Below are 20,126 nucleotides of genomic sequence, written 5' to 3'. Positions count from 1 at the left end.
TTACCCTCACATTGTGCCCTTATCCTAACCAATGAATAACCTTCCTGCCCAAGTAGAGGCGCAACTTCTTTCTGTTTACTGTACGTGCATTGGTCGAATTCATTTCCGGTATAAAACAGCCGCCGATAGTTGCAGGCGCGCCACATTCAACTTACTGTTTCTGAGCTACTGCTTCGGAGAGAACCAAACAACAGCAATATTACTCTTATTTTCTTGTTACCATCTTTATTGATATTTAAACTTTTCATAAAAATGGACTGTGTGGATTTCCCGAGAGTTCTTCCAAACTCACCGAGGAAAGCCCGGGGACAGATTCAGGTTCGTGTCACTCTAACGTTATTGTGTAAAACATGTCAACATTTAGCCAAACTGCCATCGTTTAAATTAGGAACAACCAGGGCACGATGATAATGTTAACGTCACTGTGCATGTGAATGGATACGGGGCTTTGTAGACCCACCGACCTGAACTGTCTGTGCTGTTTTCTGCAGGTCATCTTTGGACCCATGTTTTCAGGCAAAAGGTGAGTTACTCGTTAACAAAGTTAAAACACCAGGTGTCGTTACATGTGGAGCTGGCTGCTCGTTTTCTATTCAAACCTTAAGAGTAAAGTTAAAACCGCGCAGACTTTACCATCCCGCCAAATCTGCTTTGTTTAACCCACTCCCATCACTGGAAGCAATACTAAGCGGCTGTTAGGAAGTGTGCAGCTCGTGCACCTTCTAATATTAGCACCTACGGTTCAAATGTCACTCCACACCGATTCTGTACTTCATACTTAACATGTTACAAAATGTTGATTGTAAAGCTATAGTATAATGAAATCAGTGTTGGAGATCCGCTGTCACATAGCTGAGCTGATATATGTTGTGTCTGCATGAACACAATATATGGATGGGTTTTTACTGAAGTTAAAAAAAGGTTTGACATTTACTTTGCAGCACTGAGCTGATGAGGAGGGTGCGCCGCTTCCAGATAGCTCAGTACAACTGCCTGGTGATCAAATATGCCAAAGACCAACGATACAGTGACACAGGCATGGCCACACATGACAAGTAAGTTTTTATTTCACATGTACAGACATACACGTAAAATAAAGTCAACAGGAAAGAAGCAAAGTTACAAAAAATGTGAGACTACATTTGATTAGCACAAACCCAATTACAAATGATGGAACAAAGAGGAGAAAATCCTGCAGCCAGGTTTGGATCCAAAAGATATTAATCAATTTATAGGGGTGGCTTACTATGATTAACAGTACAGCATTACAGCAAGTACAGCATTTACCTCTTTTCTAAAGTTAAATTTGGATAGAAAAAAAGGAGGAAATTGGATTGTCTCTCACCAATCTGATCCATGATACTTGAGCAAAACCCGACCACTAGTGGTGAGATTTGGTAGCTTCTTATGATATATTATTCATATTTATAAAAGCAGAAAGTAATGTGTGAAACAGTTATCCACAATTATCTCACCTTTATCCTGTCCATCTTTTAGAAACACAATGGAGGCTGTACCAGCCAACAGTCTGGGGGATGTGAGGTCACTGGCACTGAACGCCTGTGTCATTGGAGTTGATGAAGGACAGTTTGTAAGTATATGAACTCTATATTTTCAACGTTCTTTTTTTGGCTGAAATATTTCACCTCCAGGAAGAACACAATGTCAATTATTGTGGACTTGTGAAAAGTTTTAATTTAGAGGAACTGTGTGTGTCACAAATTCTTCGTCTTAACACGTTTGAGTGTCAGGAGGTCGCCTGCTAAATCTGTGCTTTTTTATGTTCTTGTAGTTTCCAGACACGGTGGAGTTTTGTGAGGAGATGGCCAATTTAGGAAAGACAATCATTGTAGCTGCCTTGGATGGAACTTTCCAGAGAAAGGTAAGGGTCCATGTTTGTGTCTCCCCCTCAGCGTGATGCTGGTTCTTCTTAACAAACAGACACTGTGTGGATGCTCAAGGGTCAGACAGAGTATCACAATGGGTTGAGACACAACAAAATGTCAAACATTTTTGAGGATGTACTGTGAACAATTTGCATGCGCAGCTCCTCAACTCTTTCAATGTGCTCCTTATTTCACACTATAGTGTCTCTTCTGTCCTTGTAATGTGATTATACCTGACTGTTTTCCTGCCGTTTTGTGCATTCCTGCAGCCATTTGGACACATCCTGAATCTTGTCCCTCTGGCAGAGAGCGTGGTGAAGCTCCACGCTGTCTGCATGCAGTGTTACAAAGAAGCTGCCTACACCAAGAGGATAGGAGCAGAGAAGGAGGTGAGGAGTCATCAATAAACTGAACAATATTTGGGCCCTTTTCAGACCTGCTGTAACCGTTTAATTTGGATGATCCAATTACAGGTGGACAGGTTAATGGGATAATTCACCCAAAACTTAAAATGCACTCATTATCTACACACAACCTAGCCACTTTTGGAGTCTCTGGGGTAAAACACGTTGCAGCCAAATCAAATACAATTTAACTAAATGGTAACCGATTCTTGAAATGTGAAAAAAATAATTTCCACCATGTTTTTTAACCTAGATGTCCTCTGATATCCCCTTGGAGCAGACATTTAGGCAAAAAACTTGGTGGAAATTACACCACTCGAGTCGACTGGCTGCAATGCTGTTTACCCCTGAAACTCCAAAAGTGATTTGTGGATTCAAGCGCTTGATTTTGAGGTGGTCCAGGTTGAATGTGGTCAAATTGTTTCAGCTGTGTTGATGCAAATACACCCTGGACCACATAATAAGGACCACCTACTAAGCGGACGTCCTTCAACCCTCTACAGTTTGACAATGAACTTCTTAGTGTTTCCCATGTTTTGATGAATTGTGTGTTTGTGATGTACTCGCTGCCACTTAACAATTTTCAACTTTTTTACCTAATAGGTTTTTATATTTCCTTTTTAAAACTGCAGCAAAATGAATTGACAACAGACACGTCTGTATAGTCAGACTGTGTAACACAACACAATAAGGCCTTTGTGAACAGAAATGATGTTTGTTCATACATACAGCAGGGAAGTGAGATCTGACCTCAAATACTCTCTTGAGATGCATTACGGACACATTTTAATACCAAATGTGAACAATCTTTTAGTATCATTCTTATAATTAGATCACTCTAACAGATGTTAATAACAGGTCTGAACAGGGCCTTTATTTAAAGTGCAGGTTTTTTTCATCTGAAATACCTGACCATGTATATTTTCAATATATATCTAAAGTGATTATATTTAACTTTGAATTTTTTTTAGTTTTATGAGTCAAATAATTACTGAACATTATTAAGAGTGTCTCTGCCACAAACCTCCCAACATTTAAGTGAAGAGCAAGTAGATTTGCTGCATTTCCAGACAATGTGAAAAAGAAAGTTGCCTCTTCTATCTTTCAATATTTTTCTAACGGGACATTTCTTGTTTGTTTGTGCCGTAGGTGGAAGTGATCGGCGGAGCAGACAAATATCAGGCAGTGTGTAGAAAGTGTTACGGGGGTCTAATGGAGGAAAAAGAGAACAGTACTCCCTACAGGAATGAAACTCCACAACATCCCTCTGGGAAAATCCTAGACTGCGGAATTCCCCGGAAACCTTTCTCCTCTCTCCATCTCTGAGCGCTAAAACCAGACATGTAGCACAAGATCTCGGGAGAGCTGTGCGTGTGTGTGTGTTTGCAAGAGCATTGGACAATTTTTTTATTTTTTAAACTGACATACTTTGAAATGATTGGCGTTTGTTTGTATTTTAAGGTATCTTGATGCGTCTACAGTGGAATTGAGTTATCAGCTCAGTTTGTTTCTTATGAATTTGGTGTCAAACAGTGTTGACCTACTTTTTCTGTGTTTTATTACTTGATTGAAGGGGATGTGCACTGAAAAAAAAAAAAATGCATTAACCAGCTAATATTTCACTGACGTAGGCTTCACTATAACATCTGTAATATTTATGCAATTTGTACCTTCTTTAACTGTAGATATTTCCTGGTGACTAAAGTTATAATTTATTTTATCTTAAATGTTTGTGTTGCCATCATTTATCATGAATTTGTGGGAAAGTTTGTTTCACTATGTATGGCTGACCCGGAGCGGTACAATAGTAAAATGTACGGTTTTCGAAACAGTTGACATGCTCTTTTACACAAATGTATTAAAAGTAAGTGTTTTGAATGTTTCACTTAAGTGAGCTCTAATCCAAAGCCCTCCCATGCTACCGTGGACCAAAATAACCTGTTAAAATCCTGGAAGGCTATACAATATATATATATATATAACCTGTAGTAGAGACAAAGTCAAAATATTTATGTACAGTCAAAAGTCTCACTATGTCCAAACATCCTGTGAGTGATTTTATTCTATAAACAATGATTTGAAAAAGTCATGCTCCTTACACCAACAGATGAAAGCAAATGGCAACATCACAACTTCAGTGATTAGGGAAAAAATGCTAGTAAAAACCAGAAGGGCACTTTGAGAGTACATAGCTGCACCATGGTTAAACACTGTATTCTGCCATATTGGAGAGAGGGATACAGAATTCCTGGATCTGCCTGAATATCCTGATTCTCTCAAATGTAAGGTTTTTCTTGGGTCATGCTTCTCCCCTCCACAAAACGTCATGGAAAAATACTATAGTTTTTACGTTATCATGACAGCAGCAAACAAATGGCCTCTCTTTGGAGGAGGTATCAAATCTAGCTGGGATGTGAATAACAAGAAAAGTTCCCGTCTTCTCACATCTAAAACAGGGCACTAACAATATAACAAAACCAACCAAAAAAATCAACAAAGTCAAGTTGGCAAGCTCATTGTAAATTTAATGTGTGTGCATGAGTCAACATCCTCATTAACTTTACAAAAGTGTGCAGGAAGCTGCTGGAGACAAAGTCCAAAGGAACAATTTTATGAAATTCATGATCAGTTGAGTTATTCAAGATGAGCAGTTGTTAATACTCTGAAGTTTTCACACAATAGTTTTATCTTGATTTTCCAGAGCATGAAACAGAGCTAAAGAAAATCCCTCTAGTGCAGTCGGACCCACAACTGTTTAACTGAAACTGTGTCAGTATTCATGGGACAGTTTACTGTCATTCACTTTAATTTCCCCAAAAAAACACGAGTTTAGTTTTTTCTCCTTCAGATACAAAAGACAAATCATCAGCAGTGTTAATCTCATATTGTGGGTTCAGTAGTTCATGCACTGCACGTGGGTAAAAACATATAATCCGTTTTTTAATCATTGCAAATGACAGTCAAGTTTGATGAATATAATCACATTCAATTTGTAGTATAGCTTCAGATAATGGTGTCATTTGTGATGTCAGCCTACACCTCCATGGAACAATAAAATAAACTGATCTCAGGCCAATGACTGTCACTGCAACTGAGCTGCGACTGCCGGTAGGCGGTTGAGGTGTTAAACTGACAAACACCACTGAGTGGCAAAAAGGAAACAAGGACAGCTGTTCGATTCTCACTGTCGCAGGCTAAAGTGTTACTCTGTCATCTTTAAAGACACACACGCTGCAGTCTGCCTCCAACAGCTCGGACTACGTGTGTAAACAGGACATGTCATGTCACTGAGACCTTGGATCAGGTGTGAGGTCAAACTACTCCTACACAGAAGAAGAAGCATTGTTAATAGTGGTTAATGAATGACTTCAGAAATAGGACATGCTCAGTGGATAGACTTGTTCAATAAGTGCATGGTTATCTACATTCCCCTCCCTCCTCGCTATCTGAACTTTAGCTGCAGGTTTAAAAAGCAACACTGACTACGCACGTCCCACCAATGACTCGGCAGTTTGGCAAATTTAACACATTAAGGCCATTAAAGCCATCGTCACAGCTCAGTTAATGGGGGGGTTGTTTTCATGTCATCATCAACCTGAAGATTGTTTTTCAATCAGTACAAAGATTATTTAACCCCTAAAACTTTGTTTCAAAAGGTGTTCTATGGTGATATAGCAAACTGTAAAATCCAACCCTAGCCCACAAGCACAGGACATTTGGCTTTATAGAGGTTGTTTGCCACTGTACTATTTCATTTTACATCCTAAACTATTTACAGGGCATCAAAATACTGTAACTGCACTGAGGGGGAAATAAATCCACTAAACTAAATAAGAAAGTAAATAGCACATACAACCATAAAAACGCCAGCTTTGCATAGCGACAATTATGTACAAATGCACATTCTCAGGTTCCAACGGAGAGTAAAGTGTAAACACATAACGTGCTTTTATTCTTCCACTCTGACTGGAGCTTTATAACGTCACAAGATGTGACCTTTGACCTCCTGGGTACATTCCATCATCCCTCTCCCCTTCAGGATCGACCCATTTGAGGTAAGAGTTGCATCTTTGCACAGAGGTCTAAAGTCAGATTGCTTAATCATCGTCAGCACTAATCTCGACACTCCGGCCTGACGTATCAAGATCTGACCGCGGACCGTTTGAAGTGTCCCACATCTGTGACTCGCAGTTGCACTGCTCAGGTTCTCACGTCTGAGAACAAAATATTTTATAAATCAAACGTAAAACCACATCAATATGATACAGCTCCGTGCCTGTGCAGTGCAACTCCAATCACACTATCCACAGATGAGTGAGGACACCACCTCGCCCGCGTCAGATCCCTCTGCCTCAGTAGTTGGGTGGCAGGTAGCCCACGTCTCCTTGCGGCTGGGGTTTCGAGGAGAAGGGAGGCGGCTGAGGCATGTCGGGCATGCTGCTGGGATAGGCTGCGTAACTGGTAGGGGTGTAGGTGGTGGGGTTGTAGGTGGTGGGGGGGTAAGTTGGAGGGTAAGAGGTGTGGTGATCTGATGGTGGCACTGCGTGGGTCGGGAGCGTAACTTCAGTGGTACCACGGCGGAAACGAACCAGCCCGTAGTAGGCTAGGATTCCCTGCACAGTGAGATGAGAAATGTAGAGGTCAGTCCAGGTCCATTGAAAGATTATCTTTTGATAAATGACTTTGACTACACACTAATGCCGAGGATGTTTTTAAAATTTGGACAATAAGGGTTATCCTTTTCTTGTTCATCTATTATTGAGAGAGTGCAAAAGCTACACAGCATGGAAGTCAATGGCTCAACTTTAGAACAGTCGCTTGCAATAAAACTTCTCTGCTGACACAAGAGTCAAACATTAGACGTCCCTTCCAGCACTTAAACGCACCAACCTGGAGAACCTTGTACTATCAGTGACTTCAGCTGTATAACCAGGCAAAGGTTTGACATTAAACACAACACAATAAGTAGGGCTGCAACAATTAATCAGTGATCAACTCATAAATTCATCACCAACTACTATTAATTGGTGTAGGTGATGTCTTTTTTTAAGAAAAATTCAAAAATTGTCTGATTTCAGCTTCATAAATGTGAATATTTTCTGGTTTCTTTACTCCTCTGTAGACAGTAAAGTGAATATCTTGGGTTTGTGGACATCTGAGGGGGACATCTTAGGGTTTCCCGAAATTGTTGTGGACCACACAACTTATCAATCAATGGAAAAAATAATCAATAGATTAATCAATGATGAAAATAGTAATTAATTTGTGCCCTAGATGTAACGATCTCAAGCAGGTTTAAGGGGAGTTTCTTGCAGGAACTGCAGTAAATGGCAGCTTTAAATGAGTAATAATAATAATGAATTATATTTATGTGGCACCTTTCATAACTCTCAAAGTGCTTCACAAAAAAGTTAAACAGTTAGAGGTGACAATCAAAAACAATTAAAAAAAATATATAATAAAAGACAGAGAGTCACTTTAAAACCAGAGACAATAAAATGATATGACCAATAAAATAGGATTGAGTCAACTAAGGTTGGTAGAACAGTCTGGTAAAACACAAGGTTCCTTGTGAGAGGTGAGTAGCCTACTGGAGTGATCTGGTCAGTAGTAGACTGTGTCTTGGGGAGGCCAGTTAGCAGGACGTTACAGTAATGTAATCATGAAAAGATAAAGGCATGAGTCCGTTTGGCAGATTTGTAATATTATCAACATGGTTTTTGAAGCTAAGGTCTGAGTCATGAGTAACCCAGAGACCTTTCACTGCTGGATTTACTTGTGAGGCAGGATTACCCGGATGATTTATGGTTTTCTCTCTTTTCAAAATGGATCTTATAAGAAAAAGTTTGGTTTTATCTGCATTGGAGGTAAAACTGAAGCTAATTTATCAACTTCATTGGCAGAAAGCACCATTAGTTATCTCCTAAGTGTCAGATCTTAGTCCGGGCAACAATCATATTATTAAACTTCTTAATCCAGCTGTCGCTCAGTGTTGAAGTAACATGGTAACATTTCAGCTGTTTTAATAAAAACACAGACAGCCCTGCTCACCCAGGTGGCGATGGAGAAGAATGAGAATGCGATGGTGGCGTGTGCGGCATCTTGGGGGATAGCACGGACATCCTGAGTGCGACCCCACTGATTGGCCAGCAGGCAGAAACAAACGAACCACAGGAAGGCCCACGCCCCTAGAAAACACAGACAGATGCGCAGACGCAGAATGAATGATCATATTTCCACACTGTGTGAAACAACATCAAAAGCACTCTGTTGAAAATTATATGAGAAATTCAACGACACAAAGGATGAAAAACAGAACAAAAAGGTCTCTCCTGTCGCCATCTGCTCCAATGACCACAAGCTGTTTAAGAAACTACCAATTCTTTGTTTTCCTTGATGAATGGATGACTGTGATTTGGCTGTTTGCATTTTAGCAGAATCTGTGAGGTTGTTCTACCCCCCCCCCCCCCTTGCTGCTTGCTCCTCTACTGTATGCTTCGAGGAATAATAGGCCCTACATGTTGTGTTATGTCAGGAACACAGGAAGGCGGTCTGTCCCACATTACACCAACAATCAGAGGCTTTCAGTACGAAGAGGCTCACATTTACAGTAAATGAAGAAAGTACAACTCAGATGGGGAACTTATGAGGAGAAACAACCACTCAGAGGCTTAAGAACATTTAATAATGCTGAGGAGAAAAAAATGGGATTAGAAGATACTCCTCTCTCATGACTTTCATCCCTTAAAAGCTTCCCTGGGGTAAAATCAACATTTGCATCTCTCACACAGATAAAAACTGAGTGTCCTGAGAATATTTTACTACCAGCCACTGGGTCTGCAAGCCCTTTTTAGTACTACCACTATGTTTAATTCTATTATTTCTGCACTAAGAAGCATGTTTTTTAGACATATTAATCTGAAGTGTCTGTAACACATTATTAAACATTTGTATATTAAATATATTTGTAAAGCACATATCATACTACTGGCAACTCAAATTGCTTTATAAAGTACAACCAAGTCAATTCTTTCAGAGATAGGAAACCAGTGAAGTGATCTGAGAACTTGTTAGGCTTATTTCGGTTCTTTATAAGGCAGCAGTATTCTGGTACGCCTGGAGCTGTCCGACTTGTAAACCATTGCAGTAATCCAGCCTTCTGGAGATAAATGGAAGTACAAATCTCCAGGTTGAGTTTTGACATCAAGTCTATGATTCCTGCCTTATTTTTTAAATGGGAGAAGGCTTTTTTTTTTTTTATTGACCTAATGGGATTTCTGAAAATTGGGTTTGAATTGAGGAAAACAACACAAGCTTGGTTTTAGATTTTTCAATGACAGGCTGTTAAAGTCAGGAGAGAGTCTGTGTCTTTCTTCCGGCAATAAAGAGAGAATAACTTCGATCTGTCCTCATTTAACTGCAGTCAATTTTGAAGCATCCAGCTACTAAGGTGTTTCATGCACTTTAATAAGGAATTCAATGAGCTATAGTTGTTTGATGGCCCAGTGTTTCATCTGCATACATGTGATAAGAAATCATACCATCTTGAATCATATTGGCTAATTGAGGTGTATTAAGATTGAACCACAGAGGCCCAAGAATCGACCCTTGCAGCACTCCACATGTTAGTGGGAGACGCTCTGATAGGCATCTAGCTCATCATACAAAGTAGTCTCTGTCATGGATGTAAGACTTGAACCAGTTCAGGGCACATTCAGAAAGACCCACACAGTGCGCCAGTCTGTTTTTTAATACACTGTGATCAACTGTATCAAAAGCAACAACGAGGTTTAGTAGCACGAGGACTGAGATTGAAATCATTCAAAACCTTGATAAGAGCAGTCTCCATGCTGTGGTGGGGTCAAAATACAGGCTGGCAAATGTCTTGACAGAAAGAAATGACTTAAAACAGCATTGTCAATGATTTTAGTGACAGGGGACAGGTATAGTATGGGTTTATTATTACTCAGAATGGAAGGATGCAGATTTTCCTTCTTTTTAATAGGGTTTACTGACTGAGGCTTTCATGGCTTTTCTGGTAAACTCCTGATAGTAAAGAGCTATTGACTATCTGCAGCACATCTGTTGTCAGGCAACAAAACATTGGAGAAATCTGCAGGATGATCAAGACAGTACAGGAGGATTTAAGATGTGAAACAATCTCTTTAGGGATTTACAAGACTTTCTAGTTGTTTGCTAACCTTTCTAGAGACGTATTCAGACATGAACAATGTTTGTCTTTCACATATAATGAACGCAGCAGGAGATGCATTCCCAACAACAGGAAAATGTCTGGAACATTTAGGTGAGGTGTGGCCCCAGAGTAGCGCGAGCAGGAGGCAGGACATGACCTATACATTCAGCTGGGAAAACACAGGGTTTTCATTTACAACAGCATCTGCTCTTCTGATCAAAATCTGCTGAATCTTAACATCTTTCTAAGTTGTGTTCTGGGGACGGGCTAAAAGAAGAAGCTAAAACAGTGCACAGCTGTAAGTTACTGCAGAATTTGTAATCATTTCATAAAGACTTGTCACTATGAGTGGCACCTTTCAGATGACACATGGTAATTTGATCCATTGCTAAGATAATAACAGAGATTATGCTAGTTTTGAGTAGTTTTAATGTTAGTTTTAAACAATAAAGTTTTGGCTCACCTGAGAATCCCAGGTCGGCCATGACAGCGTACTTCCTCTCCTGTGCATTGCTCATGAAAGGCAAGTAAACATCTAACACCAGGAAGGCCACGCAGGCCAGGAAGGCTATCACCCCAATGGTAACAGCATAATGACACGCCGAGTTATTCTGGTTGAAGATGCACTTTGCCTCGGCACTTTGGGGAGTGTTGATGTATCCCTCTGTTGTGATGCAGGCAAACACCACCATGGCAAATACCTACATCCAAACACAGAGAGGAGGAAGGTGGAAATTAATGTAAAGTGAAGGAATATATGACTTATTCAAAAATTTTAAACCATCAATGATTTGCTCAACTCAACTTCCTCAGTTAAAAGGTGCATTTCGCAGTTTACTTTAAGTTTATCCATTAACTTCACACTGCATACCGTACAGTATTCCTCACCAAATGTTAAAACTAAATGTTTTGAGTCTGTTTCATTTCATGCAAGTACAATATGAAAATCTACAATCAGACTTATCAAACAGATAATCAACTTTATTTTGTATCAAGTTCACGTCATTGTCATCATTTCAGTTAAAGGAATGATCTGGTAAACTCTTCCTTTGTGGTGCATTCACAGACACCTGGACATTTGGAATTTGAGTCTGCTTTCAAAAGACTTCGCAATCAAGACAATAGCCGCCCAAATGGAAAACAAAAGAGGGCGATCTAAACATTAACATCCTTAGAATGAATCAAAACATTACAAAATAAGCAAACCTCCTCAGGTTTAGTTTGTGTCTACTTGACTATAGTCATCAGACTAAAATTATGTGAGAAAATATTTAGTCAACAACAGAATACGGTTGATTATGGGAAACAGCTTCATTGCAGGTAAACCAGATAGGATGAACGTTAAGTTTTCTAACTTCACTCTGCACCATAGACTGTTTATAAAAAGCTCTGCACACAACATTCAACACACAAACAATTGTAGAATTAGATTGTAGAACTGTTTTAGGAGGGGTCCCTAATGACGAGGAATAATTCTGAAGTAACGCAATAACACAGACAGAACATTCCAAACAGGCAGTTTGGAATGAAAAACAATTTCACAAACACCTGTATCCATTTCTACTTCACATCGAACATAGATTATTAAGCAACGTCGCCCAGTCTTTTCTTGTTGCTGACTCTTGAAACACCCTCAAGTTCTTGTGCTCAGAAATCGAAGAGCGTTAACTGCTGCCAGGTCCCTCTGAGCGTCCCGTGGTCTGTTACTGTCTGCTCTGGTTACCCACCTAACCATGTGACCTACTTCTGAGTGCAGCTGCCTGCCATGTGACTCTGGAGATGCCACCACTTCCCTAACAACACTCATAATGAGATATGGGAGGAGGATAGACAGGGACTGTTTAACGCGTGGGAAGGAGGAGAGGCCGTAATCCTGCGAGACAAAAGGTAAATGGACTGAGCAGGAGAGACGTTGAGGGACATGAACGCGGGGACTTCCAAAGCATGAGACAAAAGTGAGATGGGGACTGTTAGAGGAGCAGATGGATGTCGCTTGACATAAATACACAGATGGAAAGAGTTGAGTGACAGATGTCAAACAAACGACTAAATGTCCCATGTGAACAAAAAGTATATTGTTTCGGTGGATGTTACGAAGCTCTGCCTGAAATAATGGTGTCTTGTATTTACACATAAACTAAAACCACCAGATCTGCATTTACAGTCAAGATAGCTGAAGAATTTGAGATTGTTGTTCCAAGAACAAGACTCTCCTTGTTCCGGGAACGGGTGTGGTGCATTGTGGGACATGTAGGCGGGGTTACAGAGCAAACAAAGTTTTCTTTTACTGCAGGTACTTGGTCCATGAAGCAAGAATAAAGGAACCAGAGATGGATGGCATACGAGGCGAATATTTGGTGGGTTGGACACAGCTGCAAAGTATATGTGTGTGTGTGTATATGTACTTGTATGTGTGTGTGTAAAAGATAGAGAGAGAGGGAGAAAGAGAGACCCACACACACATTCTCCAAGAGTAAGAGAGGGTCAGCGAGGGGAGGTATCACCTTACCTGCCCACCAGCCCCTGTTTACTAGAGACACATATCTAATCTCTCTTTAAATCACACACACAAATGTGCATGCGTATAAACAACTGTTGTGGCAACCGAGGGCACATTGTGTCCTCAGTCTTTATCCACCACACGGTTCAGGTTAAGCCGTGTTTTTCCCTCACTCTGACCCTGCTGTACTTTAGCCAGAGGTGGTTTACGACTCACGAGAATCAAAGACCTGTAAATCAACCGTCCTCACAGCGATCCTCCTCTAACAAAATGAAAGCAGTAAAACTCCCATTAAATGAGGTTCCTAATAGTTTCATTTCACCAAGGAGGCCGCCAAGGACAGCTAGATCAAATCTAATCCCTTTGTGGGCGAGCTCCAAAACACTCAGAGCGTCCTATATGTGATGCCACAACCTGTCTGGCTGAGTTTCATTTTACACATAGCATATCAATGTCATCAACACATAATATAAATCTGTGCCATTTGATTTACCTCGCAACAGATGATCCACCGTGTGCAGAAACTTCCCAGAACTTTCCCTGGGGATGAGTAGCATTCTCTATGTAAATACCACTTCTAGCTAACTCCCCATAAAACGTATATAGTCTATTAATGTCTCTATACAGTCTCACATTCATTTTGAAAATATTAACTTATTAAATTATAAATAACTGACTTTACAAGAGTCATAATATGAAGTCATTAAAAAAGTTAACTGCTGCTTGGAATCATGGCAACAGAGTAAAGACAACGATAGATTATTATACAGCCTTAATTGAAGTGATAAGCCTCCAGTGTGTGTGTGTTTCTGTGCTTATATATTTTTGACAGTTTTTTTTAGCAATTTACAACCTTTTTGGAAAGTGAGGACATTTTGACCAGTCCTCACTTTTCCAATGGACTGTTTGAGGGTTAAGACTTGGTTTTAGGGTTAGAATTAGGTTTATGTAAAGCTTTTAGTCTGGATGGTTACGGTTCGGGTAAGAGGCTATGTGATGTATTGTGCTAATGAGCGCCCTCTCGGATAGAAGTACAGACTTGTGTGTGTTTCCTGTCTTTTGTCCTCTGTCAACAGCAGTGTTGACCTGTGCTGTCACCGAGCTGCTGTCATACACCAGCTGCACGCAACATGACGCCCCCCGTGGAGACGCTGCAGATAGTAGCCCGTTGTTCTGGCCAACGCGGATCAAAACAAACATATGTCTAAAGGCTGTATATATTTAAATGATATATATATAAATATATTTAGATATTATGTATCGGCTCCACAGAGTCAGTCAGAGGGCTCCTCGCCAGACGCACCTGTTCCCAGGCCACGTTGAATGTCCCCTTCCTCCCCTCGCACCGCGGAACACATGAACACATGAACACACTCGCTCCTCCAGCGGCACTCACCCAGCTCAGCAGCCGCACTATGGTCTGCGGCTGTCGGACAAACTTGTTCAAGTCGAAGCCTCCTCCGGCGAGCGAAGCCCCGTACACACTTGCACCGCCCGCGTCTTCCATGTCTCTCCCGGTTCACCGGCAGTTCCTCCGGAGTCCACAGTGTGCTCTGACGTGGCCTCACAGCACGTCACGGCACGACACGGCACGGCGGTTGAACTGAAACTGAAGTGTATTGAGACAGAGCCGCTGCTGTCGCCTCCTCTTCCAGACGAGGACTGGTCGAGCCAGTGGGACAGGAGCTGCGCGCCAGCGGCTGCGCGTCTGGGGGGCGGAGATCAGCAGCCAGGGGACACGGTCATGTTCGATTCCACTCAATTCAGTTTTATTGAATAAATAACAACATTCATTGTCTTTAAGAACTTTATTTCGTATTTGGCTCCAGTTTCTACAACAACCCTTAAAGGCTCAGTGTCTCGAATCTAGGGACATCTAGTGGTGAAGTTGTATGTTTCAGCTGAGTACCCCTCACCTCACCCTCCCTTCCAAACTTGAGAAGAGAGAAAGAGAACCGGTGGTATTCTTCAGTTGGGATAAAAACTCAAAAGATATTTACTTTGTCCAGTTTGGACGACTGTAAACAACAAGGAGACCTCCATAGAGAGGGCTCGCTCCAGATGTAAATGTAAAGTATTTAATATAAAGGGCTCATTCTAAGGTACAGGAAACAACAATTTGCACAGTTTAGATGAAATTCACTAGTAAAAACAAAGTTTAAGGATTATTTTACATTTGCTCGATGCCAATAGATCCCTTTCACCTAAATCTTACACACTGAAACTTTAAAGGATAAGCGCTATAGATGATGCAATGATGGATGGATGGGCTTTACAAAGAAAGGTTGAGACTATACAATATTAAACAGTTGACACAAAGAGCAAGCACTGTCAGCAGCCAAACCCAATGTAATTGAAATAAATGGGAACCCCTCTTTAAACGCAAAAAAAATAACATAAACAAATTATAAATAATAAAATGCCTCCATACTGCTGCAGTGGTGTCATCCAAGTGTCCGCAGGCCACGACACTCAGATTCTGCCTCAAAACAAGATTATTTACATCATGTTTTTAGCCTAGAATGCGTATTGTGTTGGATTTGGCTGCAACGCTGTTTACTCCTGAAACTCCAAAAGTGTTATGTAGACTCAAACACATCACCCAACCCTCCATCGGCATAGTGGCGAGTAGATAATGAATGAATTTAAATTTTGGGGTGAACCATCCCTTTAACAGGAGAAAATTCGGGCCTCGACCGGTTGGCGGAAGGGGAGGAAAGTGGGGGAGAGAGGAGAGGTGGGTGGGAAGGAGGGGGGCAGATGAGGGTAGAGATCATTTGGCCGAGCCAGTTTCCGTCCATCACAAGCCAAACATGTGGAGACAAACAAGCAATCACACTCACTGTTGGAGCCATCATAGTTTTTGTTTGTTTGATTACATTTTTGACCAGTACTCTGGTGACCACATGTTTTAACAGAACATTGTCAAAGGAAGTGCATATCGCTAAGCTCAAGTGTGGAGTATGTGGCGTGTGGTAACGTTGTGTTGAACTGAAATTGCTAATGGAAACTGGACCGTGATTAGCAACTTAACAGTGTTGTGATGTAAAAAAAATGGGTCCCAACCTAACCCCAGCCTTAGCTACCTATATTTTGGACTGTTGCTGAATGTGTAGTAAACATGTAAACTCCACACAGAAAGAGGACGTTCAGGATTTTAAGCCCGGAAACCTTCTCACTGTGAGGCAACAGTGCTAACCACCGTGTTGCCCTTGTACAATACAAATGTTGGTACATTGAACAGACAGGAAGCATCACGAGCAGGGGTTTATTTAACCATAGCAGTGTGATTATATGGAGCAAATGACGAGTCCTCAGAGGGCCTCAAACATTTCATCCTCCAGCGTCTTCTTCTGTTCTGCAATTTGGGGCCATTCATCTGCAGAGGCCTCAGATGTCTGAAGAGTGCAGGAGACATGAGATTTGTTTATGTAACTGACATGACTGGCTGATGGATTTCATTGGTTAATCTGATCTCACCTGATCAAATTCCCCCCCTCTGGCTGACCTCACCACACCTGCATCCTCACCGTACTCACATATCTCCTAAGAGAGGAGAGCACTGTCATGGTTTAAAACATAAAACACAACGGAAATAGAACAATATGCTGTGAAAATTGCTCTTCTGGGAGTAAATTAATGGTTGAAGCTTTGAGTGATGCAGATATAGAAAGAGTGACGAACCAGGTCGTCTTCGTAGGCAACTGCCATTCTCTCCATCTCCAGACCCCCATCTCGAGAAGCAAATGAAAAGGATCAACACCAGAAAAAACAGAACTCTAAAATGTTGGAGAAATCTGTGATCTTACTGTACACCACTCCAACACAATAACAGACGGACACCAGGAGAATCAAAGTTGTGAAACAACCAAAGACAACTGCCACTACCAAGACAGGGAGCCGGTTCAGCACTGGAGGAGCAGGAAGAAGAAGAATTAACGCAGTTATCAATTGTGACAAAGATGTTTTACGTTAATGAATCAACTGCACCTTCTTTATCCAAGTATCGCTTCCCACTGCTCATTGCAGTGGCGTTGTCAAAGCTGTCAGACACTTGGCAGCGATACGTCCCAGCGCTGCTCCTCCCCACAGACAGCAGGAGTATTGACCGTTCTGGCGGCTGGTCGACCACGTAGTAGAAACTTCCTCTGTCACGGAGAAGGGTTTTGTTGAGGAACCACTGGTAGCGTGGATGAGATCCCTTTGCCGCCTTGCAGTACAACCTCAAGCCAATCACAGCAAAGTTTTCTCCAATGTCGGAGTCGTAGTGCATGGTCACAGGCCCACCAACTGAGACTAAAGGGCACATCATAGATTTGACGTTTACTAAAAAGTCATCTGTAACGTAGCTTCATGTCAGCGATTTCAAACAATGCCATCATACCAACTTCAAAGGGCAGCCACTGACTGTGAGCAGCCTGGGCTCCGTTGTCCGCGTTGCACTGGAGCTCTCCCGAGTACTGATCCAAGACAAGTGGTAACTTAAATACGGCCCTCCTGTTATCACTCGTCACATTGGCAACCAGCTCTGTCCTGTTGTAGAGTGAAAAGGTGACAGGCCGGGTCCCACTCGCCGACTCACATGTGACCACAGCAGAGTAGTTGTAGGAGTCCTCCTTCAGCACAGTGAAGGAGATATTGGGGGCTGACACCACATCTGAGGGAGCAGGACGTGAGAGGATGATTTTTTGTCCAGAATCTTTAGAGTGTATTCATTAGTCAAAATGGTTCACCTTTGACTCTGATTTCAACATCAGGACTTGTGGAGTTTGACAAGACTGTATGGTTGAAGTAGTCGGAAGCCATGCATGTGTAATAGCCGGTGTTTTCTGAAGTGGTTCTGAGGAAGACCCCGATTATTATTATTTCAGTTAAATGCGGATTACATCATATAATTTATTAAAAACAAAATTCACCCTTTAACAAACATCAGTGTTATTAAAATAAATCTGGCTTTGCAGTGTGGCCAATGTCCAATCCACTAACATTGAAGAGACAGGGTTTAAGACCTATATATCAGCCAGCAACCAGGATGAGATCCAAAGGCTTTGGCTTCAGTTTTTGGGAGCAGTACTGCTGTCCATCTTCATATACAGATATCCATTGATACTAGTTATAAGCTACTCAAAATCCCCATAGCAGTTTAGAAGAGTGATCAAATAATCAAACACATTTTTCTGACTGCTCACAACAACATGGACAGTGTCACAGCAACCACTCAGTGAAACAGCAGCAGTTGTCCGTGGAGTGTACAGTACGAATCGGTTTTCCACTGACCTGGAGATGAAGAGACGGTTATCTGAGAGATGAAGACTAGGAGACGGAGAGATGAGCCGACCATTCTGCAGCCATTTATATGACACGTTGTTTCCAGCAGTAATTTCACAAAGCAACTCCAGACTCTGGCCTTGAAAGAACTCTACTGGACCTGAAGGAACAACAATATGTGCCTCCTTCACTCCCTCTGCAGGACAAGCACAGCAGCACAATGAGATCCCACTCTTATTTCATATCAACTCCAATAGTTATTTTAAAAACTGTGTTGACCGACATCGTAACTGTCATCTTCTGCCATTATCAGGTCGAAATTTCAACTCCAAATAATACTGATAATCTGCCTCAGCTGTACAGTTTTCACCTTACACCTTGTATCAACATGCCTTTTGAGCAGTGCTGGAGGAGAAAGTCAAACATTTGACTTTAGTCAAATTATTACTTTCTCTGTGTATACTTATTTATGTTAATGATATGTTAAATCATATTATGTACAATTTTAAATTTTACGTTATTATTTTTGCATTTATGCTGCTTTTGCTGTTGTTACAACATTTATTGTCTCTATTTACATGCTTATATTCTTCCATATTTTAGGCATAGATTTAAATATGTATTTATAGATATATATGACGTTTTTTTAAAGTATTAAAATACATTTTTGAGCATAGCCTATTAACTAATGCAACATTCACAACATCATTACTGTGTATTTTAATGCAACAATAATACAGACTATCAAATATCATACTAAAAGTAATGGTGCAACTGAAAACCATTGTAGTGTCTGAATCAATTTCACTTGTTTCTTCTTCACCAGTGATACATGTGAAGATGTAATGTAATACAGTGTACAGTACAGTTATATTTGTCTGACATGGGTAGTTGAGTAAAAGTGAATAGTAACCAAAAATAAATCTACTTATAAAGTAAACTTGTATGAAAAATGTACTGAAGTACAGTAACTTGTTACATCCAACTACTCTTTTTGAAGAATGTGTTTCTCACTGTGTTGACTTATGACACACATAAATTTGCACAGTGATCTCAGGTAACACATAGACTCACCAACCACCCTCAGGTAGTGTGTTCTGCTGACAGTGGAGCTGATGTGAGAGTTGTTCTGTGCTCTGGCCAAACACTCCAGGTTGCCCTCATGGTGCAGTCTGATGACCAGGGTGAAGGTTCCAGCTTCTCCAGACAGGGAGGTATACTCACCCAACCACGTGTCTTTATCCTTGCTAGAAAGGGCCGATAGTAAGAGGTTTTTTTATTCATTTTTAATACAGTGGTTCATTTTGGAATACAGTATTATTACTTACTTGAATAACTGCAGCAGGACAGATTCATTCTTCGTGTGGTTTGGCACTACACATTTGAATGTTGCAATTAGTCCCAAAACAGCCTCTGAAGGGCCAATTAGCTGTGGAATCCCCAGAAATGTCTGATCTATTAAAAACAAATCCAAATTTCACAAACACTCAATTGCTTTATTGGCTTCTAAGCTCATATTTGCTATTAATTGACTGTGCGCACATAATCCATAAAACTAACTTACTGCTGTCCTGTCTGCAGTAACACAACCCTGTAGAGAGGAAGAAGAAATACAAAAAATGCAAAAGTCTCAAACTGAGGTACTGTATTGCGTACTGTTGTGTGGTTATTGTTAGCTCACCCAGCGTGACCACGAGGAGGGAAGCAAACATTCTCAAAGAAAACTGACTGACATTCATACAACTGCTGACTTCCAACCTGCTTCCAACTGTGTTTTGCTATACTGTAGTGCATCAGGTTTTTTCCAGTTTTGAAACAAGGGTTTACGCACCGTGGATAAAAAACATGCAAACATGCGCGCACACACACACACA

The 20,126-nt window shown here is 41.0% G+C and overlaps 3 protein-coding genes across 5 annotated transcripts; 1 reads left to right on the top strand and 2 right to left on the bottom strand.

The window, feature by feature from the left end:
- Positions 1-94: 94 nt before the first annotated feature.
- tk1 (thymidine kinase 1, soluble) lies at positions 95-4,172 on the top strand. The gene is made up of 7 exons (XM_053419053.1): positions 95-318; positions 492-523; positions 942-1,055; positions 1,498-1,591; positions 1,793-1,882; positions 2,156-2,275; positions 3,440-4,172. Exons 1-7 carry the CDS (start codon positions 253-255, stop codon positions 3,614-3,616), a joined length of 693 nt encoding a protein of 230 aa, XP_053275028.1. The 5' UTR covers positions 95-252; the 3' UTR covers positions 3,617-4,172.
- Positions 4,173-4,334: 162 nt separating this feature from the next.
- syngr2b (synaptogyrin 2b) lies at positions 4,335-14,662 on the bottom strand. Of its 2 annotated transcripts, none has more exons than XM_053419051.1 (4): positions 14,288-14,662; positions 10,948-11,185; positions 8,342-8,478; positions 4,335-6,903 (listed from the first exon to the last, which is right to left on the bottom strand). In XM_053419051.1, the coding sequence occupies exons 1-4, from the start codon at positions 14,489-14,491 to the stop codon at positions 6,643-6,645; spliced, it is 840 nt and encodes a 279-aa protein (XP_053275026.1). In that variant the 5' UTR covers positions 14,492-14,662; the 3' UTR covers positions 4,335-6,642. The 2 variants fall into 2 exon arrangements, with proteins under 2 accessions (XP_053275026.1, XP_053275027.1); XM_053419052.1 differs by having other exon boundaries at positions 14,381-14,662.
- Positions 14,663-16,236: 1,574 nt separating this feature from the next.
- si:dkey-93h22.7 (platelet endothelial cell adhesion molecule) lies at positions 16,237-20,126 on the bottom strand. 2 transcript variants are annotated; one of them, XM_053419050.1, is made up of 12 exons: positions 19,934-20,126; positions 19,817-19,843; positions 19,581-19,707; positions 19,327-19,499; positions 18,262-18,412; positions 17,718-17,824; positions 17,369-17,641; positions 16,975-17,280; positions 16,794-16,895; positions 16,669-16,718; positions 16,465-16,530; positions 16,237-16,382 (listed from the first exon to the last, which is right to left on the bottom strand). In XM_053419050.1, the coding sequence occupies exons 1-12, from the start codon at positions 19,989-19,991 to the stop codon at positions 16,299-16,301; spliced, it is 1,524 nt and encodes a 507-aa protein (XP_053275025.1). In that variant the 5' UTR covers positions 19,992-20,126; the 3' UTR covers positions 16,237-16,298. The 2 variants fall into 2 exon arrangements, with proteins under 2 accessions (XP_053275025.1, XP_053275024.1); XM_053419049.1 differs by having other exon boundaries at positions 18,262-18,448; positions 19,934-20,124.

Source organism: Pleuronectes platessa, chromosome 3 (genome assembly GCF_947347685.1).
Source record: "Pleuronectes platessa chromosome 3, fPlePla1.1, whole genome shotgun sequence".
Taxonomy (NCBI): Eukaryota; Metazoa; Chordata; class Actinopteri; order Pleuronectiformes; family Pleuronectidae; genus Pleuronectes; species Pleuronectes platessa.
The sequence above is the reverse complement of the archived record's forward strand: the minus strand, read 5'-3'. Positions and strand labels throughout refer to the sequence as shown.

Excerpts from the sequence above, each read along its gene's own strand:
- syngr2b (XM_053419051.1), bottom strand. The coding sequence starts at position 14,491 with ATGGAAGACGCGGGCGGTGCAAGTGTGTACGGGGCTTCGCTCGCCGGA. Across the intron at positions 8,479-10,947 it reads GGCCGACCTGGGATTCTCAG|GGGCGTGGGCCTTCCTGTGG; the intron begins GTGAGCCAAAAC and ends TGTGTTTTCTAG. Across the intron at positions 6,904-8,341 it reads TCTTCTCCATCGCCACCTGG|GGAATCCTAGCCTACTACGG; the intron begins GTGAGCAGGGCT and ends CTCACTGTGCAG.
- si:dkey-93h22.7 (XM_053419049.1), bottom strand. The coding sequence starts at position 19,991 with ATGAATGTCAGTCAGTTTTCTTTGAGAATGTTTGCTTCCCTCCTCGTG. Across the intron at positions 19,844-19,933 it reads CCTCCTCGTGGTCACGCTGG|GGTTGTGTTACTGCAGACAG; the intron begins GTGAGCTAACAA and ends TCCTCTCTACAG. Across the intron at positions 17,825-18,261 it reads AACCGTCTCTTCATCTCCAG|AACCACTTCAGAAAACACCG; the intron begins GTCAGTGGAAAA and ends GGTCTTCCTCAG.
- tk1 (XM_053419053.1), top strand. The coding sequence starts at position 253 with ATGGACTGTGTGGATTTCCCGAGAGTTCTTCCAAACTCACCGAGGAAA. Across the intron at positions 524-941 it reads CCCATGTTTTCAGGCAAAAG|CACTGAGCTGATGAGGAGGG; the intron begins GTGAGTTACTCG and ends TTTACTTTGCAG. Across the intron at positions 2,276-3,439 it reads GGATAGGAGCAGAGAAGGAG|GTGGAAGTGATCGGCGGAGC; the intron begins GTGAGGAGTCAT and ends TTTGTGCCGTAG.